Source organism: Chenopodium quinoa, unplaced genomic scaffold (assembly GCF_001683475.1).
Source record: "Chenopodium quinoa cultivar QQ74 unplaced genomic scaffold, ASM168347v1, whole genome shotgun sequence".
Classification (NCBI taxonomy): domain Eukaryota; kingdom Viridiplantae; phylum Streptophyta; class Magnoliopsida; order Caryophyllales; family Amaranthaceae; genus Chenopodium; species Chenopodium quinoa.
This window is the reverse complement of record NW_018743942.1, coordinates 1907037-1932366: the sequence shown is the minus strand read 5'-3', so window position 1 is coordinate 1932366 and position 25330 is coordinate 1907037. Positions and strand designations below refer to the sequence as shown.

Sequence of the window (25330 nt, the reverse complement as noted above, 5' to 3'; positions counted from 1 at the left end):
TTTGATCTTTGGAAATAATCTCAATGCTCTAAAAGTTTTTTATACACATACTTGAATTTAAATTCATTTTTAAGAACAAATGTTATTGAAATGCCATACATGGGGATTGGAAGGTTGACTTATCAAATATATATATTGGATTTTTATGACTCACACTATGTGGAGATAAAATTGATGGAAGACTATGAGCTATGTATAACCTAGTTTTCCCTTGATAGCACTATGTAAGAAGTTACTAGTTTGGGGGTGTGTGCACACTTAGGTTGGGAAAATGGTTTACGAAAAAATTGATCTTCCATGTATATTGGAATCTATTTTGGGAAAGTCTCTGGTTTTGAAATGTTGATAATTTTTGGAATGTTTCTAAACATTTCTAAGATAAATGCGAAATTTCTATTTATGGAAGGTTTGAATAATTATTATCCACAAATGCTAAATCTTACGAAAGTATGTTTACTTAAATAACTAGGTTTTTCATATCTAGCGTTGGTATGTACTTAGCGTTTTTTCTAATACGTATTTCTCTTTTATTTTTGCTTGGCCCTACTTGTCATTATGATAAGTAGATAGTTGATGATAACTCGACGTGATCTAAATGTGGCATTGGGGATGAAGGGCGATAATCATGTAGTCTAGGTTTCATGGTTGACTTTTTTATGAAAAGTTCTCATATAGTTCAATTTAAAAGCTATTATTACTATTATTATTAATATAGAAAAGTTAAGTATGCATTTCTTCTGGTGCAAATCTCTGTTTTGAAAAGCCTAACGTAATCACGTGGTGGTAATATCCCTAAGTTTCTCTCTAAATCATGTTTTATAATAATTATTATTGGAGAGTAATTTGGGAGTGTTACAAAATGTTGGTGCGTAAACATATCTATCAAATTATTACATCATGAATAAAATCAGTGGCAGATTAGTTTTTTTTTTTAATCAATGAAAAGTCATACGACATCTATAAAGAGATTTAAATATAATTAATATATGAAAATTGAATCAAATAAAAACATTATTTCATCAAATCTACGATAATTATTGCAAATCGTACCTTCTTTATACCCTCTTTCATATTGTTGTGATTTAAAACCTTTTTCGACGAGGGGGTCTATAGATCTGTTATAGTCATGAAGAAAATTTCCGACTAATTCATCTGATTGTAATCAAAGGATTAACCTCTTTCTTAACTCCGCACAAATCTTTAACCATACTAAACTCAAAAAATAAAAATAAAAACAAAAAAAACTCATTATAGGGGCACTTACTACACTCAAACCCACTATAAGAGTACTTACTACCATCAAAGAGTGTAGAGTTATTATATTCAATAACCAAAAACATGAAGAAATTAAAGGGAAGGGGTTGGAAATAGCCAAATCTCGGGCCTATGAAATACTTTTTTTTTAAAGAACCCTAGAGAGAAAAAGAAATTATAACTAGAAAGCTATTTTCACCGCACTTATTGACAGAATATGGAAGAAGCTACAGGGTTGGAAAGAGAAATTGCTTTCAAGAGCAGGAAAAGAAGTACTTTTGAAGTCAGTGATACAGGCAATCCCGACTTATTTAATGGGTGTGTACAAATTCCCGAGCTTGAAATTTAATACCATCCAATCATATATGGCTCGTTTTTTCTGGGGGTATGGTGGTTTGAGCCGGAAAATCACTGGAAATCATGGGAATATATGTGTACACCAAAATGTTTAGGGGGGATGGGGTTCAAGGATCTTGAGGTTTTTAATGAGGCGTTGTTCGGAAAACAAGCCTGGCAATTGATACAGTATGAAAGCTTTCTGTTGAGCAGAGTGTTCAAGGCAAAATACTACCCAAACTCATCATTCCTTGATGCGTATTTGGGGGTGGGGGGGGGGGGGGGGGAGCTATTCTTGGAGGAGTGCCAAGGCACTTGTAAAAGAAGGCTTGCTATGGCGTGTTGGCAACGGAGCAAAGATAAACATCTGGAAGGATCCTTGGTTGGCAGATGCTGAAGGAAGGTTCGTGACATCTACAGAAGTCTAAGAATTTAAACAAGTTTCTGATCTAATTGATATGCAGCCGAAGGAGTTGGATTTTACCTTGATTTCTGCGACCTTCAATGAGCAGGACCAGCAGTGCATTTTATTAATTCCGGTGAGTATGAGATCACCTCAAGATCAGCTTACTTGGGCCTTCTCTAAAGACGGTTTGCACTCTACCAAAACGTCTTATATGCTTGGGAAAGGTTGTAATTTTGATGACTCACATTGCGTGGGTTGAAATTTGGGGCATGGATGTTTCTCCAAACATACGTCACTTTCTTTGGCGCCTATGTACAAACACTCTACCAACTCGAGCTTTATTGAAGTCAACGCACTTGATTTAGGAGGCTGGGTGTCCATGGTGCAGCGAGACAGAGGAAACAAGTTCTCACGCTCTTTTTGATTGTGTTCGGGTTCAGGAACTATGGGAAGAGTGTGACTGCGTGAGCTTGCTGCAGAATAGGGAAGGCTCTATGTGTGACCTGCTAGAGCACTGGAAGAACGTTGATGCCAAATTGAAACAGAAGGCAACCTTCTTGACATGGGTTATCTGGGCTGAGAGAAACACTCGAGTGTTTGAAGGAAAAATTACATCCAATGCTTTGTTGATTGCAAGGGTTGATAGGCTTGTGGATGAGCAGGGGAAATACAGCAAGAAGATTTATGGGATTGCTCAAGCTAGGGGCTGCAAGAGTCCATCAAGATGGTTTGCCCCGCCACTTGGTGTGATCAAAATTAATGTAGATGCTAGCATTCAGCTATTCGAAGGGTCAAGGCCTTTTGGCCTCCAGAGATAGCACAGGGTAGAGCACTCCTTATGGCAGTCAAGCTAGCACGAAGGTGGGGCTATAATGATGTAATTTTGGAGTCCGATTGTGAAGTGCTTATTAATCGCCTCTCAAAAGCTGCGACTTATTTCTCTGATTTTGATATTGTTTTGATGATATTTTGTCTTTAAGTAGTACTTTTAATTATTTCAAGTGGTCCCATGTAAAGAGTCGTGGCAACTATGTTGCACATCATCTTGCTAGAGTAGTGTCATTTGGGGTTGAGCAAGTGTGGGTCAATCACTGTCCCATGGAGATTTCTCCTTATGTAATCTCGGACTCTTTGTCCATTAATTAATATTATGCATCGGCGTTGTCCTAAAAAAATGAGTAACTTGACAATTTATTTTCAATTTTAAATCAATAATTTTTTCTTCAATTTTTATAACAAATGTTTTTTTTAAGAAAATTAATTAAGTTGGTCAATTGACCACTAGCACCATCGCACGACCACCGTACTTCTGTTAACACCATCGCGCGACCACCGCACGACTATTAGCACAACCACCCAACCACTAACACCACCACAAGAGTAAATTCCTTTTCTAAAGGATTAGCACGGGCCCAATTTACATGCTTTGCGAATAGGTTGTTTTATTTGGTCAGTCGACCATATTACAGTCGCGAAGGTGGTTGTGCGACAGTGGTTGTGCAAAGGAGAAAGAATGAATAGCTTTGGGAGGGGAGGAGATAGAAGGAATTGCTTTGGGAGGGGAGGAGATAGAGCATAGAAGGATATTATTAACATATTTTGTTAGTGATATAAACTAGGTCTGGCTCTAACACCACACAAACACACACACCCAATATGTCAAATATTAGGGCATGAAAGTGAGCGTTTTCATTATGTATACTTTCTCCTTTTTTTAGTTGCATCACTTTGTTAATTGCAGTCCAAAAAAAATGAATCCACGGAATAGGAGAGAGATAGAAAGAGTTTATTAACTAAAAACGAGAGTATGCAACTAATTTTAAGCTTTTGTTTAAAAAAAGTAAGTTTGCCACATTCTTGTAAAAAAAAATGACACATTAATTGATGACTGATCCTTTTCTTTAAAAACAAAAGCATATTGTTGAGCCTTTTGATTTTGATGGACAAATTGACAAACTCGACTAATGAATGTTTTGAGTCTTTGGTGAATAAAGGGTTCAAGCAAAGTTCGTTCCGGAGTAGGAACTTGGATGCGGAGTAGCATTCTCTAAAAAGCCTCATGCAAATCTCACGTTCTAGTTTTAATTGTCAGCACTCAATAATATAAAGTCGGAAAGGAACTCAATGACTTATGTTATTAAAAAGACTACTGGAATAAAAGTTAGTTTTAAAAGATAATTTCTTAAAGAAAAGATAATTTATAAAAGTTTTATTTAGTCATCTATTTTTGAATAAAGATAATTATCGAAGATAATTATCTAGTTGTTTTAATATAAATAATAAATTTATCTTTTCAAATAAAATCTTTTAAAACAAACTTTTGATAATCTTTTTAAACAAATTTTTGATAAAGTTAGCAAGCAGCGAAAATCTCTGATTATACGTTTTTTCATAGCTAATGTTTATCAAGTTGTTGAGATAGTGGATTAGTGAGATAAGGCTAGGAAACCTCCTTCATGATCACCATCTGTCAAGATAACTCCACAAGTTGTTAGTGGGGTGTTGGCATGTGGACGTGATTATAGTGGAGGTTAATGACTAAGCCTTCTCTATAAATACTCATGCAAACTATCTCAGAAAAACATAACTCTTGAGCATAAAAATTCCAGTAGCCATCTAATAACATAAAGAGAGTTATTATCCTTCTTATATTCTTGAGTGCAATAGGTATTTGTAATCACAGATTGTATTCAAGTACTTTGGGGTTGGGATTGTGAGTTTGTGTAAGGTGAGGTCAAGGAAGCTTCGTTGCTGAAGTCTTCTGTGAGAGTTGGGAACAAGTTCCTAATTTGTGGAACTTGTTAACGGGTTTGAATCTTCACTTGTAAAGAGTTTGATTACATAGTGGAAATTTAGAAAAGCCTATATCTTCTCTCGTTATTATTTCATTTAGTTAAATTCCGCAAAAAAGTTTTAAGATTTCACCTCAAATACAATTCACCCCCCCCCCCTCTTGTATTAGCCAGTTAGACTTTCAGTTGGTATCAGAGAGGGAACTCAGAGCACGCAGGCAACCCTGTTGAGTAAGTTCCTGGGAAAATGGCTTACACAGAGGAAAAGGAATTCGGGAGTACATCCATTCAAAGGCCTCCATACTTCAACGGCAAATATTATCCTTATTGGAAGGATAAGATGGAAATCTTTATCCAAGCAGAGAATTATCAGGTATGGCGGATTATACAAGTAGGAGATTACGAAATTACAAAAACGAATGCCAACAATGAGGTAATCCCTAAACCTATGGATGAATATGAAAAAACTGATTTCGAAAAACTAGAAATGAATGCTACTGCCAAAAAGTTTTTAATTTGGGGACTTGGACCCGATGAACATACTCGTGTCAAAGGGTGCAAGTCCGCAAAGGAAATTTGGGATCTTCTGGAAGTTACACATGAAGGAACGTCAGATGTTAAACGTTCCAAAATAGACATTCTTTTGTCTCAGTATGAGCGCTTTGAAATGGGAAACAAATAATCCATTAAAGACATGTTTACTCGATTTAAAAGTATTACTAACGAACTAACGTGTCTTGGTAAGATAATTCCTATAGATGAGCAGGTCAGAAAGGTCTTAAGAAGTCTTCCAGACAATGAAAGATGGAGAGCAAAGGTTGCAGCTGTGCAGGAATCAAAAGACTTCACCAAGTTCGATCTAGAACAGCTTGCGGGTTCCCTCATTACCCACGAGATCCAGTCGAACAATCGAACTCAGGAGACTGTCAAAAGTCAAGGGCTAGCACTAAGAGCTAATGAAGAATCCGAAGAGAAGTCTGACATTGATGAAGAAGAAGCTGCAATGTTGGTGAGAAGGCTGAAAAAATTCTACCGTAACAACAAGTTTTTAGACAAGAAGAAAGGATACAGTAAAAGAAATCAGGAATCCAAAGCCAAGTCTTCTTGTCACAAATGTGGAAGCATCAACCACTTCATCAAAGAGTGTCCATTATGGGAATCTAAGAAAGGCAAGGGAAAAGAAGCTGATCAAAACAGAAACTCCAAGCCTAACTTTTCTAAAACAAATTTCAGGAAAGCAATGATTTCCACGTGGGGAGAATCAAGTTCCGAAGAAGAGGAACAGGAACACACAGACGATGAAGTAGCCAATCTCTGTCTAATGGCAAAGCATGATGATGAGGTAGTCATTCAACCTAGTTATTTGAAATCTCTCTCAAAGGATAAATTAATCTCTTCATTGTTAGAAACCTTAGATGAATATAAAGAATTATGTGCAAAACTAAGGCAAGCCGAAAAGGCAACTGGAATTTGTAGAGATCATGTTAAGTATCTGAATAGCTTAAGAAATGATGTTCAAGGCAGATTCTTTGAATTGTTAGATAAAAATATTATGCTAAAAGAATCCCTTGAAAGAGTCAAGAGTGAGAATATCATGCTGAATATTGAATTGACTCAATATAAAATGCTGTGTACTAACATTGATTCTTGCAGGTCTACTGAAGTTCCTTTAATCATGTTTAATAATGAACTAGAGCATGTTAAGAAAGAGATAAAGGATACTAATGATAAAAATGAGAAACTAGAAAAGGACCTAGCAATTGCAAGAAAAAGTAAAAATACAGCAAGCACGGGTGTTCCTAAGTGGGTACAGGAAGCTCAGACAAAAAGAACAGAAGGTCTAGGCTATGGCCATAAGAAGAAGTCTACTGGAAAGAAAAAGAAGTATGTGGATTTGCCTAGTGAGACTGTTTGTTCATTTTGTGGTAAACAAGAACATCGCAGTGAAGAATGTACTAAGAAAGCAAATCAGTACAATAAGAATGTGAACCATGAATGAAAGGGTTCCTGCTACTAACCCTTAATTTCTTTTGCACGTCGCAGTGAGGGGGAACAACCAGTGGTACCTCGATAGCGGTTGTTCTAAGCACATGACAGGAGATGAATCCAGATTTCTCTCACTGACGGCCTATACAGGGGGAACAGTGACCTTTGGAGACAATAAGAAAGGCAACATTGTTGCTGTTGGCAAAGTAGGAAGGTTAAGTTCCCATGAAATTGACAATGTATTTTTAGTCGAGGGTTTGAAGCATAATCTACTCAGTATTTCTCAGTTTTGTGATAAAGGAAACTCTGTAAGCTTTTCTTCTGAAAAATGCAAAATCAGCAACAATAACACTGGAAAAATCGTTTTGGAAGGAACTCGTAAAGGGAACACGTATACCGTGGACCTTAACAAAGTTCCAAAATACAATCTATCTTGTTTAAGTGTTATTGAGGATGATCCACTTCTATGGCATAAACGTTTTGGACATGCTAGTCTTTCATTGCTTGACAAATTAAGGTCAAAGGACTTGGAAATCGGACTACCATCTATCAAGTTCCTTAATGATAAAATTTGTGAAGCCTGCATCAAAGGAAAGCATGTTCGATCATCGTTTAAATCAAAGAAAATGGTAAGCACCACAAAACCATTGGAACTCATTCATATGGATTTGTGTGGCCCCGTTAGAATTCAAAGTAGAAGTGGAAAAAGATATGTCTTAGTTCTTGTGGATGATTATTCTAGATTTACATGGGTCATATTCTTACATAGTAAAGATGAAACTTTTGATATGTTTATGACTTTCTTGAAAAAGGGCTTAATTAGGCTAGATTTTATTTCTACTGAATGTCAAATTGCTGATATATTAACTAAGCCTTTAAGCAGAGACAAGTTTGAAAAGATGCGTGTGGAATTGGGGATGCTACGGCTAAAGTGATTTTTGTTTGGAACCCCTAAGGTAAAATCGGATGTAACTAACAATGCTATGCTCAATCTTGTGTGCTTAACACAGCTGAAATTACCCAGGGAAAAGATTTGTGAAGTATTGAAAAGTCACTTATACATACTTTTGATATGTTCAAAATATTGAGCCATGTTGTTTCAAGTTCCCTTTTCATCATTCTTTATTCTCTGTATTATGATCACGTAAATTATCATCATAATTTACGATCCATTTGCACTTACCTATTTGTTTTTATATTGTTAATTTGTTATCCTTCTTGTTATTATTTTTTTTTGCCTTCCTTATTTTTTATCTTTTATTCTTATCTTTTATTCATATTTTTATCTTTTTTTTTTCTCCTTATTTTCCTTTGTTCAGTTCTGCTTTCTTTTGAAAATTCAAAAAATACAAAAAGATTTGATTTGTTACGTAAGATAAGGAGCATGTATATCAACTCCTTAACTTACGACTTTATTTTATCAACATTGAATTAGATGAGTGCAATTATTTCACCAAATTAAATCCTACTACCTCTAAAACTACCCCACTACTTCACCTTTTAAACCGTCACTTTTCTTTCTCAATCCTCCCAATTAAACTCTTCTTCTTCTTTTCACTCCACCTTCACCTATCAAATCAATTAAACTCCCCATAAACTCCCATAACCGGCCTCACTCTCTCTCCTTCCTATTCACACTATTCATCTTCTCCTTCCCTTCATCTTACCTTCAACACTATGAAAACCAACCGAAACACCACCCCAAAAACCCGATCACCACCATCCAAACCCTCCTCAAACACGGGGTCTCCACAACCGGTGCCAATTGCGGTGGTGCATCCATCTGCTCAGCCAAAGAGGAAGGCTAAGGCTGTGAAGGGCGGCGACAGGAAACGGCGCGCAACCACCAAATTCCCATCATGGAATTACACTCTCGGATATCACATCAACTATGATTGGTGTGTGGCGAGTAAGTTCACTGAATTTACTTCTTTAATTGATTATCAAAAATGGACTCACTTGTTCCAGAATTGTTCTCATTACCCTATTTATCCTAAATTTATTTATGAGTTCAAAAATACCTTTCAATGTGATAATGGTGTGTGCTCGGCCGTAGTTAATGATATTCCAATTTCGTTTGATGCCAATTATCTTGGAAATCTATTTCAAGTTCCTGTTAAAGGCTATTGTTCTTATTTAAAGCACAAACAATCTGTAAACATTGGCCATAATGATGAATGCAAAATCCTTCAATTTATTGGAGGAAATCCGAAAGTGAAAACTACTCACCATCATGCCCTAACACCCCTTAATAAGCTACTGTTTACCTTCACCTGGAAGGGTATAGTACCCCGTTTACAAAAACGGAGTACCGTATCACTCTTGGATGCCTCCCTCATATTCTGTCTTGCATGCAAAATACAGATTAATTTCCCTGCTCTAATGATTGAACACTTGAATTTTTATGCTCAAAAGACCACAATTCCATATGGCTCTTTCCTTACTGTGTTGTTCAAATCTTTTGGTATTGATGTTGAATGTGAATCCCCAACATATCTCAAACCCGATAATATCCTCTCTGAACAATCATTACTTAGACTGAGTCTTAGGCTTACAAATGGCAAAGTATGTTTTGTGCCTCGGAAAGGAGGGGAGAAAAAGAAAGGGAAAGGGAAAGAAGCTGAGGAAGAATGTGATGCAAGTGATGAGGAGGGCGGTGACCAGGGTAGTGAGGATGCTAGTGAGGGTGCTACCACCTCCAGTGATTCTGAGGGAGATAAGGAAGAAGAAAAAAGTTCTAACGGAGAGAAAAACAAAGAAAAAATACTTGAGGGAGATGTGCAAGGAGAAAAACAGGAAGATTCTGAGGGGGAACATAAGGAAGTGTCTGAGGGGGAAACTCAAAAATCTGACTCACATGAGGGGCAGGGAACTGATCAAAGTGAGGGGGAACATACCACAGACTCTGAGAGCACAGCTGGACCACCTGTCATTCCTGTGTCTACAGGGGGCCTTAGAAGAAGTAAGAGGAATGTGGTCAAGCCTGCCCTTTCTACTACACACCCTGTGACTGTAGAAACCATCAGCTCCTCAGACAAATCTGATCCCACCTTCACACCTACCCAAGTTCCCTCTTCCACTGAACCCTCTTCTATTCCCGTCTCACCTACTAGGCAGCCTCCTCATTCACCTTCTCCTCCTCCATTTCAGCCTACTGGCTTTGCTGCTTTCTCTGGAACTCGTGTGTCTGTTTATGATTTTCAACAGGTTAAAGCAGATATGGAGAAGTTGACTACCCTGGTGAGCAAGAAACTGGAGGAAATGGCCTCGGAATTGCTTTCTCTTAAAGGCCAGGTGCAGGCTCTGGCAGAATCTCAAGCAACCGGATTTGCAGGCGTGGAGGCAAAGCTTGCACAGGCTGAAGGCAAGTTTAGTGAAGGCAACAAGGAGATCTTGGAAACTATCAACAAAGTAGCCTTTGAGGAAGTCGAGGAAGACTCTATTGATCCCACAAATCCAACCCTTGATCCTACCAATGCAGCCTCTTAAATCCTTGATTGCACTTATTCTAATTTCATATGTTGAACAATTTTATTTTGGTTTTGTTTAATCTCTCTTAACTTTGGTTTGTACGCCTTTATCCTTTGCTACATTCTCTATGTTCCTCTTCTATTTCCTAAATCGGAACTTGGCTCGTATTTTTCATATGATTGTGTGTGTTTGCTGATAATTTGGTACCTAACTTATTTTTGCCTTGCATTATTTGAGCTCACTATTCCCTACGTAGTCTAGTGGGAGTATAGCAAAATGTTTTTTTTCAATCTTTTGATAATGCCAAAAGGGGGAAAAGACAAACTTCATGGCGGCTAAAGTGTTTACCAAGGAACTCACACATCGAAGGTACAAACTTTTGCTAAGTTCAGTTTTTAAAGTCTTTGTTAATTTTTCTTTTGCTCAGTTTTTTTTTTAAAAAAAAAAAATAATAATAATAATAATAATAATACTTTTTAATATTTTTCTAAGTTCTTTAATTATTTTTTTTGGTTTTCATGTCTTGCTTTAAATTTTTGTTGCATGCCTTGATGATTTTATTTACCTAAGTTTGTCAATGTTTGTCATCATCAAAAAGGGGGAATTTGTTGAGCCTTTTGGTTTTGATGGACAAATTGACAAACTCGACTAATGAATGTTTTGAGTCTTTGGTGAATAAAGGGTTCAAGCAAAGTTCGTTCCGGAGTAGGAACTTGGATGCGGAGTAGCATTCTCTAAAAAGCCTCATGCAAATCTCACGTTCTAGTTTTAATTGTCAGCACTCAATAATATAAAGTCGGAAAGGAACTCAATGACTTATGTTATTAAAAAGACTACTGGAATAAAAGTTAGTTTTAAAAGATAATTTCTTTAAGAAAAGATAATTTATAAAAGTTTTATTTAGTCATCTATTTTTGAATAAAGATAATTATCGAAAATAATTATCTAGTTGTTTTAATATAAATAATAAATTTATCTTTTCAAATAAAATCTTTTACAAAAAACTTTTGATAATCTTTTTAAACAAATTTTTGATAAAGTTAGCAAGCAGCGAAAATCTCTGATTATACGTTTTTTCATAGCTAATGTTTATCAAGTTGTTGAGATAGTGGATTAGTGAGATAAGGCTAGGAAACCTCCTTCATGATCACCATCTGTCAAGATAACTCCACAAGTTGTTAGTGGGGTGTTGGCATGTGGACGTGATTATAGTGGAGGTTAATGACTAAGCCTTCTCTATAAATACTCATGCAAACTATCTCAGAAAAACATAACTCTTGAGCATAAAAATTCCAGTAGCCATCTAATAACATAAAGAGAGTTATTATCCTTCTTATATTCTTGAGTGCAATAGGTATTTGTAATCACAGATTGTATTCAAGTACTTTGGGGTTGGGATTGTGATTTTGTGTAAGGTGAGGTCAAGGAAGCTTCGTTGCTGAAGTCTTCTGTGAGAGTTGGGAACAAGTTCCTAATTTGTGGAACTTGTTAACGGGTTTGAATCTTCACTTGTAAAGAGTTTGATTACATAGTGGAAATTTAGAAAAGCCTATATCTTCTCTCGTTATTATTTCATTTAGTTAAATTCCGCAAAAAAGTTTTTAGATTTCACCTCAAATACAATTCACCCCCCCCCCCCCTCTTGTATTAGCCAGTTAGACTTTCACATATGTTATGAAATTATAATGTTTATTTTTATTCTATAAATTTCCATGATGAAAAATGCATATGATAAATTGGCAGTGTGATCGTGTGATGTCTGAGGGTCAACATATCTATTGGCTTTGCACAAAGTGGATATCGTGACTTAAGTGACCTTGTCTCTTTGCTAGCTCTCTCTATTTTTCGTACGAACTATTATAATCTTAAGACTTTTCTTATACCTGGGTCCTGGGGGTAAGCCTGTCTAGCATGGTAAATTGGGAGTCTAAATTGTAATGTATTTCTTTTTTTTTTTTTTTTTAACAAAATGTATTTCCCATTTTATAGCTTGTAAGTAGTACCATGTATCAAATACGGGTCTCTTAATTTTATTTATTTATTATATTTTTTTCCGCAAGAAAGTGCTCTTAATTAGTTTTGCAATAATTCTAGGAGATTCTCATTTTATTTTACGACTTACATAGTTACATTTCATGTGTTAAAAATTGGCAATATATAATTTATTTGTATTAAATATAATATTCTCTATTCTTCCTACAAATAGTTAATTTCACATAATCTACTCATATATATTTTCTTATAAATGTTTCAATTGAAAAAACACTACAACAAGACACTCTCTCTGTCCCTAATTAATTGTTTGCTCCACTTTTCTTTTTAGGGTGTCCTCAAAAGATTGTCTCATACTACTTTTGGCATGTTTTCCCACTTGCACTCTCTCTATCTCTCTCCTTATTGATATTTGTGTCAACCCATATGCACCATTTTTTGCCCAAAGCCTTAGCAAAGTAAATTTATGGTTTGAGGCAAACAATTGGGAACAGAGGGAGTATTTGTGAGATATTACAATTGATAACTAAACATAACTACAATTCCACTCCAGAGTGTGCAACGCAAAAAATACACCATAGTGCACCACCTAAATTATGAGGACTCGGACCTTGTTTATTTCATCTTATTTTTACTTATTTTAGAAAAAATAAGTTCAGATCAGATCAGGAAAAAAAAAAGTTTAGATTAGGTCAGATCAGAAAAAATAAATTCGGATCAAATCATCGTTTCATGTTTCCTCAAAAAAAATTCATCGTTTTATGTGTAGTTTTTTATCGCTAAATATCTTTAATTTCGTAGTGAAAAAAATTATGAAAATTAAACATTACTAAAATACACATTATTACGAATGTAACAAGACCCCACTTGATATATTTTTGGAAAATTTTTAAATTATCACCCAAAAATGTAACCATTTTCGAATTAACCACCCGTTTAATTTTTTATTTTAAATTATCACCCCTTAAATTAAATAAATGCTCATATTACCACCCATTTTTAAAAATCCGGTGTATTTTCCATCAGTGGGTCTCACCTAACGCTTATTTCGACCCTTATTTTGACTGATTTTCCTAGATTTTTCTCTTTAAAAACGTTCTCCTAACTTCAATTCACATTTCCTTCGCCAAATTCTACCAAATTTCACTATAATTGGGGTAATAAGTAGATTTGGGAATTAGGGTTCATGAAATCAAATCGAATTGGGGTTGAAATTGGGGCTTTGAATTCAAATCGAATTGGGGTTGAAATTGAAAGTTGCGCCAACTGCAATTCATTCTTGCAGGCGCTTAGCTGCTACAATTAGCTTCTTTGTGTGGGTTGCTGTTACAGTTGGAGAGGGGGATGCGAGTTGTTGCGCGGATGTTTGCGGATGCAGATGAAATGGGGTCGGAGGTGGGTATTGGCTGGGTTGAGAGGTTCAGTGCTACAGAGTTGTTGGTGTGTTGAGTTGTTGTAATGGGTTAAATCAATGAAGGAAGCAGCACGGAGATAAAATTACGAGCGAATGAAGTGAGCGTTGGATCCCATCAATAGCACAGAGGTAAAGGTCAACTTCATGGCGGTCGCCGAAGAAAATAATCTTATCACAAGCTTCCTCGGAAACAGTGGAATCCCATCGGAGAATGATCTTCTCCGCCGTCTCAACCACCTTCTCTTCTCCGGAGCCGCCATGTTAAGCTTTTCGTAGTGAGGGGAGGAGAGAGAAAATGAATGAGAAGGTTGACAGTGTAATGGTGGTGATATGTTTTTTTTTTTGTCTGAAGTTGTAAAATTAAGGGGTTTAGAAAATGAAATTATATCAGTGTTGAATTCAATGAAGGAAATGATGATAGGTTGAGTGAATTATATCAGTGCGATGATTAAATCAAAAGAAAAAATAAAGGAAGGAAGTTACTCAGGTGGAAAATCCCCCGGATTTTTAAAATAGGTGGTAATCTGAGCATTTATTTAATTTAAGGGATGATAATTTTAAAAAAAAAATAATAATTAACTGGTGGATAGTTCAAAAATGGTTACGTTTTTGGGTGGTAATTAAAAAAAATTCCTATATTTTTTTTCCGTATAGATTATCTTATATTTAAGGTCAAATTTGACATTTACATCAGATAAACAAAAAAAAAAAAAAAAAAAAAAAAAAAAAAAAAAAACCTAATCCAAATGTTAAAGAATGCAGGTTAATATTTGAGAAAAACAAAGGTTTTTTTGTCAATAAGCCCATTACTTAGCAGTTACAATGTTTGTGAAGGAGAGACATAGGGTCATATACTTCCTCCGTTAACGGTTAATTGCAACAATTACTAAAAATGGGTACTAAGCTTTAATTGCAACAAAAAAATTTCTTTCCTTTTTTGATAAGTTTTCTTTACCAAAATGACCAAAAGACCCTCACTTAAAAATTATTAACACATAAAACTATACATAACTACAAATCATTATAATCCTAATTTAACTTAATTAAAATCACATTCATCCCTATTCCCCATTATCTTTCTCTCTCCTCCTTCATCTTCATCTCTCATTTCCCCATTATATTTCTTTGTCCTCCTTCAACCATTCTCATCAATTGAAGAAGAAGACCACCTTTTTATTATTCAATTTCAGATCTGGGTTTTGGCCTTTTGGGGGTCAAGCAAGTGTTTTGTGGGTGGTGGTTTTGTGGGTTGGTGGTTCGTGGTGGTGGTTCGCATGGGTGGTGGGTTAGTTTGTGGATTTTGGATTTGGGTTCGCTTGGGTAAGTTATGTGGTGGGTTTGTGGTGGTGGGTTTGCGTGGGTAAGCTAGGTGGTGGGTTCGGGGGTTTGTGGTGGATTTGGGTTCGCGTAGGTGAGCTAGGCGATGGTTTCTGGGTTCGTGGGTGGTTTTTGGGTTCGTAGGTGGTGGTGCTTGGTGTTCTGTTTAATTGTGGTTTTAGTTTTTGTTGGATTAATATCAAGTATATGCCCTTACTTTTCATTAATCATAGTTAAGAAATTTTACCTTGGGTTCCGTGCACACCCTCTTTGTTGTAATTAACCGTTAACGGAGGAGGAATATAAGTTCTTCCAAAATGACTACAATATTCATTTGTAATTATTCAAACTAACACGAATTTTACCCCTTCCTATGTCAGAATATGCATGGTACAGAAACCATTATACACCGAGGATGAGCACATCTTAGGGAAAGTATAAACAAAACAAGAGGGGTTGAATGGAGCGTTGGCCACACTAGTCACTTCCTCCCATTAGACAGCAAAAGTTTGATTAGAGTTCAAACAGGGGAAAGGGCAGCTACATAAGACCCATTTGAATATTTCAACGCCTTCAAACATGTGGAATGTAAGCCAGAATTTACCACAGCTGCTGAAATACCAAATGCATAGGCAGTATCTTGTGAATCTCCAGTTGTCTCATCAGTGTTACTGTTGGATTTTTGGCTGACGGCTTCAAGAGCAGCATTCAATCCCATTGTGTTAGGGTCTGTCACAAAGCTGCATGAAACCAGAGAAAGAGTCATTCAATACGTCAATATCTAGTTTGCAACATCATCTACCAAACCCACCCCCCCCCCCCCCCCCCAAAAACGTAAAAGACAGATGAGCACACACCATGCCTCAAAACTTCTCCCCTCAGAACCCATCACAGCACATAGGGAAGAAACTATCCAAGGAGGAAGATATGCATCCTTTACTTCAATGCTGTAGCAGATACCAGTCTTTAAAGCAAATGATTCCCCATCTTTTGCCAATGATCCTTTTGACTGCAAAGTATCAACTCTCCTAATCTCCTTGCACCTGATCTGCAAAATAAAATTTACATGCTGAACAAACACAAAAACCAGACAATTGAATTGATTTAGAGGTACAGACCATTTAGATTGACCAAACCACTTTAATATCAAAGATATAAACTAGAACCATCTTTGATTCCGTTTTAATGTGGTGCTTAGCATTCAGACATCTTACTGCGCATGATTAACGAATAATACCTCAGAAAATCCCTAATTGTTCATTATAAAGGGGAACTTGGTTCAAGTATTGCGTAAGGAAAACTGTCAGTTTCAGCATTTGTTGATGAATTTTCAATGAAAGATGTAAGTCAAATTTATTTACCGAATAATTTGAATAGAATAGGGGCAAAATAGCACGATCAACAATTTTTAATCGATATATACATCTTGCTGCATTTGACAAATATACGCCAGGTGATTAAGAATGCAAAAATAATTCACCTGTGGGGAAGATAGAGCAGCATTAAGAAAAGGAATAGGAGAACACAGCACAGGTACATCCATATTGCTCAAAGTTGTCAACAAAGACCTGTAGAAACAAACAGCCCAAATGAAATGCTGACAGAAATCTCAATTCTAAGTATCTAACAGCCAAACTCCAGGCTTATGTACCTATAATTTAATAGAAAATCATATAGGCCATGAACACTTTCATTTCCGTTGAATGCTAACAAAGATTTTGGGCTGTTGTCCACGTCAGGCATAGAACCAAAACGTTTAGCCTGCACAGGTTGATTTCAATAACCAAAAAAAAAAAAAAAAAAATTAGAAACAGAATTAGTATATCCACAAGAAATTAAGATGAACTGTAGTCACTACTCAGTACTCACTAGTCAGTCACAAAAACTGTTTTACTTTTGTTTTCTGATTTTGTTTTTATTTTTTATACCCTAACAAATAACTTTCTTGCTATTTCTGGTTGATATGAGAATAACCTATGAAAAAGAGATGCTTGACTTGCAAAATAAAGCTCAGATTGGAACCTGTCCTAAATTATGCTTCTCAATTTCAGAGAGCTCCACCAAGTCTTCTCTACTTATCTGCTCCACTTCAGAACAACACAAAGGCATAGTGAAACTGATATCCTGGTGACATAAGGAAGAAAATGTTAGCATGGGTAATTCCAAGAAGCCCATATAGTCACAACTCATAAGACTAAAGGAGGCATAAAAGCAAGGTTGAAACTTCACAAATAATAATTACCTAAGATAAATTCACAATTGATTGTTAGGACATAGATATACAGAATGCACAAATGAATATTGAAAGTGTCTATCTGGCCCCATGTTTGTGGGTTATATGTAAATTATAATATGATTTTATAGGTAACAAAAGCTATTTAGGAATGCATTTAAAAAATTCCTACAATTAAAATGTTACAAGTGATGTCGTGGAAATTCTACCAATCAATCCCCCAGGTAAAAAAATCACCTCTAACATAAAAATCAGGTTGCAAAAAGGAAAATCAACTTTATGGACCCTAAATGAACTTTCACATATAAAAAGATGGTTTTAGCCATCTTTGTGGTGCCAAAATGAGATCTTTATTAGTAGCCGCTCAATTCACTTAGCTAACCCATGGCTCAAGCTTTTTTATGTGCTGTTTACTTTGGCGTGCCTCCTTTTCATGATGCAACTCACTGTGGTTGGGCTTGCACCCTAGGCACCCATTTCTCTTGTGCTTTCTTCTTTCTCTCAACTGGTTTACTCACACCACAGTCATGACCAGCTTTGGTACAACGCTTACAGTAGATTGGCTCCCACTCATACACAAACTTCTGATTTATAGTTCTTCCATTAGATCCCTCGATCACAATGTTATGTTTAAGATTCTGCAGATTTTAGCACCTTTCTTCATTACGCATAATTCATTCTAAAATATCAAAAGCAGTCAAGAAAGCCATCCTTTAAATGTAATTCCCTTCACTCTTTGCAGGTTATGTTTAGACAGGACCTAAACTGGCGAGAATCAATCCAAATACTCCCTCCATCCCCCATCAAACTTCCAATTTCTCAAAAATGATAAATAACATTTTGTTTTCAAATTCAAGCTTCTTACTTTCTTACCTCCACACACAAACACAAACACACACAAAATTTAAAAATTTCTACTGACATTTAAACAACAAGATCTCACTACAACTTCTCTTTTAAATACTTGTGCCCAACACAGATAGGGAGTTTAATAAGTAACGAAGGGATTAATAGCTAATTAAATCAGCATCCCACAATCAAATTAGATTAAGTTCAGAAGAAAGGTAAGGTTTAAACTTGAATTCAGAATTAAAAATCCATTCAGCTGAATCAATAATTATGAAACTTCTAATAAATAGAAATTTGAAATGTTGAACAAATCTAGCAATGAATATTTCATAATCTTCACACGTTAACTGAAGATACCATTAATCCTTTTTTCAAATGAAGTGCGCTCTTCATATGTAAAGGCTCAAGGTGCACTATTCAATCTAAAAGCTAAAGAATCTCTCAATCTCTCCAACTGAATTATTATGCTATATTCTAAAGTGTCCCTCCTCCTAATATTGATGGATAGCCATATTTCATAATTTATCTTTAATCTCACTTTGGCTTTGATGTTCACCCTGAAGATAGTTTTAATTATACAAAGGGATGTTGAACCGTTATTCATTAGGAAGCAATAGAAATATAGCATACCAATGCTACTCAACTTTTAAAAAACTACAAATACTCCCTTTGTTTTTTTAAGTGAAACGTTTCTCCCATGCTTTTAAGCCAATGCAAAACCTTAACTAATAATATTTTTAATTATCAATACGTTGAAATTATAACAATTGAATATTAATAAACTATTCATTGAGATGATTCCAACAAATACCCGCAAGACTTTTTTTGTCTTATGTATATATCATTAACATAAGTCAAAGTGGATTTGGTAAAGTAGAAAAGGTCAAATATGTTCAAAAAAAATATATTAAAAAAAAAAAAAAAAACACAAAGTGAGTGATAAATTGAAAGAGCCATGGAGAGCTTGCAAGACAAAGACAAATGATAAACATCTTTATGTATTTAGATTGGAAAAAAGTAAGACAGTAGTTGGAAGAATATCCATATTACAAGATTTACAACTTACATGCTCCTTCAATAAAGACCTTAAACCTCTTGTTGATTTGGAAATAAATGCATTGCATGTGCGTTTGACCTTCCCTGTGCCTTCAACAGCACTGAAGATCACCACAAACTGTGATGTACAAACTGGTAAAAGATATAAAAATCTAAGGATTAGAGCATACCAAATCATAACAGTAACAAAGTGAATATGGGAAGACACAAGATCCTCAACAGAGAAAACACACCCAAACTAATAAAGCCAAATTGCCAATATGCCGAAATATCTTGTTGGTATTTAGCAACCATTGTAAACTATGTCATGTCTATCAATTTAGCCATATCCAATATCTAACTAGGGGTTGATAAAAAATATCTACTACGGGAATCAGGTTTCCACAGATTAGCTTTTGATTGTGCCATTAGATTTTAGAGATATGAACTAATATGCTTCCTTTGTTTTTGTTTGTTTTTTTTTTTTTTTTTTTTTTTTTTGGGGGGGGGGGGGAGGGATTCTCTTTAGTAACATCAAATTTTTTATTTTTCTCTTTGTTGAATTGCAAAAAAATCCATTATCTTTGGTAACATTGTATTATTATTATTATTAAAGAAAACAATTATTTTCAATTAAAATCATCAACCATGGTTAGATTTTTTTTATTTATATTTAATTATTAAACTATTAAGAAATAATTAAAATAAAAAAAAAAATTAAAACCCCAGTCATCCGTTTCCTGGACTAGCGCCCCCCCCCCCCCCCGCACGGCATTCCCCCGGCCATCTGCCCATCGGCAACCTCCCCCTCCCTCACCCCGAATCTCTGCCCCGAATCATAGATGAGGCTTGTGTGCACTGAAAACGGGCGGAGGCAAAGCAGACAAGCAACTTTAAAATACTTTTATTTTTTGCACATAGGATACAAAATCTACTTCAATTTATGAACTAATTAATGGATAGTTGAGAAAATCAAGAGTTTTACGGTTTTACCCAACCATAAACTGACTACTTCACTTGAACTTTGATTAATAATTCCCTCTACACAAACTATTTGTCAACTTTAGAGCTAGTAACACACAAAAATAAGACGCAAATTGATCGCGGCAACCAAGCCCCAAGTTTCGAGCCCTTTTTTAATGCAGATATCACAGGAAAACGAAAAACAAAACAATGCAAATTGAATCATAGTTACCCTAACAAGTATATTCGGAAAAATACAAAGGTTTGCAGTTTTATCTTGTGACAAAGTTCCATTTGTGAAATAGAGTTCAATAAATTCTCTTTTTTTTTATTTTTTTATTTCTGCGTGTAAACCAAACCAGCAAACCGCCACCCCAGACACCAATCCTTTCCATCCTCTACTACTTCTCTTCTAAAGCCTTGTTTGGCTGCAACTCATGCAGCCCATTTTCCTAATCTATGAAAAAGTGCGAGATTGAATTTTGGTAAAACATGAATCAACTTTACAAACAATTCTTCCAAGTGCCGCCTAAGATCTACTTCCTCTGTTTTTTATTACTTGACCTATTGTAAATAGGCACAAATTTTAAGGTAGAATAGGAAAAAAAGTGAAAGACCAAATTACCCCTCTACTCCTACCCTTTCCCTCTTTCCCCTCCACCCAGACATACAGTACATCTCACAGCACAGTTGTGGAGCCATCACTTTACCGCAGCCGCACCACACCACCACTTCACCGCAGCCGCACCACTTCACCACACATTCCCCTTCACCGCCCCACAGAGCCACCACTTCACCGCAGCCGCACCACACCACAACTTCACCACACACACTCCCCTTCGCCGCCCCACGGAGCCGCCACCACCATACCCTTTTTATTTTATTTTTTTTAAAAAGACAACCACCATCACATACATGAGCATTTTTTACGAAATTGAAAGATTGAAGGTCGAAATTAGTACCACCGCCGAAGTAAAGACAAGAAAGGAGTGAGAAAGAAAATACCCATACTCCAACCACCCACACCCAAGCAATTATTACGTATTTGAGACCCAAAACCGTATCTACGAAGGTTGAATTTGGCTGTGTTTGTTTTAGATCTAAATTTGGCGGCTAGATTGGACCACCATAGCCTCGATTTTGGACATTTGGTAAACTTTGAGTACTTTGACGGTGGTGGAAACGGCGCGTAGGTGACGAGAGAGAGTGTGATGAGAGAAGGGGGGAGACCATCGGCGGTGAAGAGGAGAGATAAGGGTGGTGATTGATGTTTAAAAAAAAAATTGAGGTGGTGGTTGTGGTGGCTGCCATGGATAAAGGGTAGGAAAGAGGAAGATTTGGGGTGGTGGTAATCAATGAACTGGGGTTGACTGAGGTGATGAGAGAGGAAGTAGGAAAGGTAAGAGGGTGTAGTGTAATATTATGTTGAATTGGTCATGAGGGTAAATAAGTAAAAGTGTAGTATTATATTTGCCATGAAAGGAAACTAGTCAAGTAAAAAGAAACTTCCTAAAAAGGAATACAGGTCAAGTAATAAAGAACAGAGGAAGTAATAAAATAGCAATGTCTTCACTCTAGAGTCAAGGTAAACTTCTAGAAAATTTGGATCTGTATAGCATAATATCTTGCTATACATGTAGCAGCTTGAGACATAAGTCTCTAAAGGTATAAAATTGTACTTAGAAATCTTACAACATCATTCTTTATGTTCCAGAATAAAATTGCACGGCTCATATTACCATATTTGTATCATTGTAGAACTGAAATGAGAAAGGGAAATGCAAGAGTAGAATTCTAACCATAAAATACATTGCACCCACTCTTCCGTAGCATGTAGTAAAGACTTCTAAAGGAATCCTCCCAAGCTAATTGGCGTTTCTCCAAAAAGTCCATTTCAGCTGCAAATAAAGTGACATAATCCATACCAGAGAAAAATCATGATAAACTGAGATAAGATTGTTTTCAACCTCATGTAAAATGGAGAGGGGATGTTAAAGATATTTGGTAGCCACAAAGACTTCACTGCTCAGCGAATTTGGGCACATTTACCTCCTGAAGATGAGCTCAATACTGATATTACAGAAGCTGGCAATGAGGACTGGGGGTATATCCATGATTGAAAATTATAAGAATCCCCAGATGCTGGAGTGTTTAAAGCAGACTCAATACTTTCATTGGCAGAGTTGCCAGATAAAGAGAAAGAGGATATTCCATTGTAAGTGCCACCCATAAATAACCTGTGAAACCTGAAATTGCAATACATGAGACAACAAACTCAGGTATCAAGGGTGAAAGAGTAAAGTTTCTCTTCCATAGTATGAATGTATGATGTATATTAGTTTACCAACAAGTAAACCATCTTCACCAGTATTAATACACAAATAATTGCAAAGGAAATCAGATTTTCTTACCTGTCCACAGGTGAAGAGGATACTATACGCATGATGGTTTTCAGGGTAAAATCAAGAGGAACTTTTACTCCAGGAATTTGTATTTCTGAACAATAATTTCCCATAGATGTAGACTTTACATCCCCAGACTTTCCAGCTGAACTTGATGGAGAACAAGAGCCAGAACTCTCATGAGCAGCGAGTCCTTTCAGTGCTTTATCCTAAAAATATAAGAGTTATTAACAACATATAAATATCACACAAGAATATTGTAGTAGCCAAAGAAACCATAGCAATACCACATCAACTGTGCCCTGCTCTGTAAATCTGTCACTACCAAGTGAGAGCTCAGCTACGCTACGAAACTTATTTTGAGTGCCTTTTTCACCAGTTTCACACTGTCGTAAAACACAGCCAGTGGCCTTGGCAACTGATACTTTAGAGCTGCTGTAAAACCAAGGGTAAAATAGAACAAATTAGCACATCTTTTCAATATATAACTTTGTTTCCTATACAGAACTGAACCCCCACCCCCGAAATACAAAACCTCTAGAATCAGAAAAATCATACCCATTAAGCTCTTGCTGATTCTTGGGTGTCAAACGTGAAGAAAAAGAACTCTTAAACCCACTTTTTTCCTGAACAACTTGATTTTCCTGCATGCAAGAGATCGAGATACAGACAAAAGTGAACATTATTACTTACATTGAAATCAGGCATCCAGAATAATAATTAGTCCTTATATTCACTCAAACTATACAAACAGTACAGAAAATACCTTAAAATTTGATTTTCCAGAAAGCAAGCTGAGCCTGCTGTTTGGTTTTCTAGCAGGATATACTTCATCAAGACGCTTGTCAATGTATTTTGTATTTTTTGGGCCTTGTGACTTGTTAGAACCAGAGTCCACGACATCTGCATTTCTGGGATAAAGTATTGGTTTTAGTGTTAAAACATTAGAACCAAAAATTCTTAAAAAAAGGTCAAAATTTAAAGGCAGAAGAGAGCCTATAACAAATGAAAACTAAACAAGCAAGTAGAAGGCAGGAATGAAACATACTCTGAAGGTGCAGCAGATTCATGGACAAGCTCCACTGCTATTCTTCTCTTTAATTGCTCACCCTGCAGTACCGAGACAAATGCATGAATCAATAAACCTAAAATTTGTGCAATAAATGCTACACAATTTCTTTTCCAGATTAAGAAGCTTTCCATCAACTTTCTTTTAGCTTACAAGTTACGAATAAGACACACCAGTAAACTGCAGGAGAATTCTTTGTTATACAGACACAATACTAAAATTCCCTATACCTTTTTCAGCAAACCAATGGAGTGACAGTAACCTAATCCGTAATAGAAGTTTTCATAGATGGAAACAATAAATACGCGACAATAATCTTTGAATGTATATAACATGATCCAGTAAAGAGTTTGACTAATTTGCTAACACATTTGTTATCTAAATCCTGTAAAATCTAAAGCTGAATTTTTCTCACTCCTCTAAACCCACACAAATTTCACTGGACTAAGTTAAACACTGTCAACTTCATTTGTGTTCAATACCAAATATGTTACTAAATTCAGCTTTTATCCTCCTTCTACCTATTGATTGTTAATTCCAACCCACGGCACATTTTATAAGTAATCATATCATTAACGGCGAAAATATATATAAATGGAAAACCAACCCTACTACTAAAACTTGATATTCAGAAACTTTATGTTAATAAAATGAATCAAATATTACAACACTTTAAGCAAACTTATGACATAGCACTCGCCTTTATAACCCGATCAACATTGATACTACATCATTTAGAAGCATTCCACCCTCAATACGTTCAAGTACATAGCATCAACACATAGTACAGATTCCAAAGATAAAGTTGAGTTGAAATTAACCAAAGCAACAGCAAAAAAACTTACTCTTAATTCGGACGGCGTCTTTCTCTTAAGAGCAGGACCAGCATTCATGGGACCCCCACAAAACCGTGCCGAATCGGAAGGCAAAGAACCCGGGGCAGCAGCAACTTTGGCAACTTTGGCCATGCTATGAATCCAGAATCACAGCCAGCCCTACTCCTTCACTGCAATTCACAATCATTCAAACTTCAATCAAATCAAACCAAATCAATTCACAAGAAAATTAAAAGTCGAAGAACAGAAAAGGATAAGAAATTGAATAGAAACTGGTCAAGAGTAGTACCTGATTAAATGATTAAATTAGGCGAAAAATTAGGGTTGGGAGAAAAATGGAGAAGAGAAGGGTGAAATTAGGGAAGAATCCGCCCCAAACGAGGGATTTAGGGCGAATCTGGGTAAGAATGAAAAGTGGGGAGGAGAGAGAAAAAGAGGAGGGAAGATGAACAAGGTGAAAAATTGAAATGGGAAAAAAAGGGGGAAGATGAGATGAAGATGAAGATTTTTCAGAGGAAGTGATTATTTGAAGTGCATTTTCATTTCCCTCCCGCCTGCTTTTGGTTTTGGGGGTTTTTGCTGTCACTTGGGCTTGTTCTATGTCATGGCTTCGAATGTTTGATCCGAGCATGTATAAACTATAAAGTGTTCTTTTTTTTTTTTTTTTTTTTTGAAACATCGTAATCCATTAAATTAACTCAATATGTCCGTCAAGCATAGGTGAAATGTCTCACAGGGAAAATGATTTATCCATACTTGTTTTACACCAAAGGGAATCAATGTAGCAAGGTGATGGGCTACAAAATTCTCATCCCTTTTAACATGAGACTAATGCACTAACTCAAAATAACAAGAAAGTGAACAAATATATTCAAGGATGTCATCAAGTTCTGATAAATAAATCATTGTATTTATGAGACGCGTGATCAACGAAGCATTGTCATTCTCAAAAATAACTTTTTTTGTACTTAAACC

General features: G+C 36.0%; 3 protein-coding genes across 4 annotated transcripts; 2 read left to right on the top strand and 1 right to left on the bottom strand.

The window, feature by feature from the left end:
* Window positions 1-5482: 5482 nt before the first annotated feature.
* On the top strand, window positions 5483-6787 carry LOC110688888. The gene is made up of 2 exons (XM_021865648.1): window positions 5483-5957; window positions 6573-6787. Exons 1-2 carry the CDS (start codon window positions 5483-5485, stop codon window positions 6785-6787), a joined length of 690 nt encoding a protein of 229 aa, XP_021721340.1.
* A 723-nt stretch (window positions 6788-7510) lies between these two features.
* On the top strand, window positions 7511-10263 carry LOC110688887 (neurofilament medium polypeptide-like). The gene is made up of 2 exons (XM_021865647.1): window positions 7511-7663; window positions 9055-10263. Exon 2 carries the CDS (start codon window positions 9157-9159, stop codon window positions 10261-10263), a length of 1107 nt encoding a protein of 368 aa, XP_021721339.1. The 5' UTR covers window positions 7511-7663; window positions 9055-9156.
* Window positions 10264-15221: 4958 nt separating this feature from the next.
* Window positions 15222-24984, bottom strand: LOC110688850 (protein downstream neighbor of son homolog). 2 transcript variants are annotated; one of them, XM_021865610.1, is made up of 15 exons: window positions 24645-24984; window positions 24365-24547; window positions 23499-23560; window positions 23217-23361; window positions 23009-23094; window positions 22738-22885; window positions 22460-22659; window positions 22098-22294; window positions 21848-21946; window positions 19117-19238; window positions 16991-17092; window positions 16620-16729; window positions 16449-16536; window positions 15826-16016; window positions 15222-15708 (listed from the first exon to the last, which is right to left on the bottom strand). In XM_021865610.1, exons 2-15 carry the CDS (start codon window positions 24485-24487, stop codon window positions 15489-15491), a joined length of 1893 nt encoding a protein of 630 aa, XP_021721302.1. In that variant the 5' UTR covers window positions 24488-24547; window positions 24645-24984; the 3' UTR covers window positions 15222-15488. The 2 variants fall into 2 exon arrangements, with proteins under 2 accessions (XP_021721302.1, XP_021721301.1); XM_021865609.1 differs by having other exon boundaries at window positions 24365-24525.
* Window positions 24985-25330: the final 346 nt, after the last annotated feature.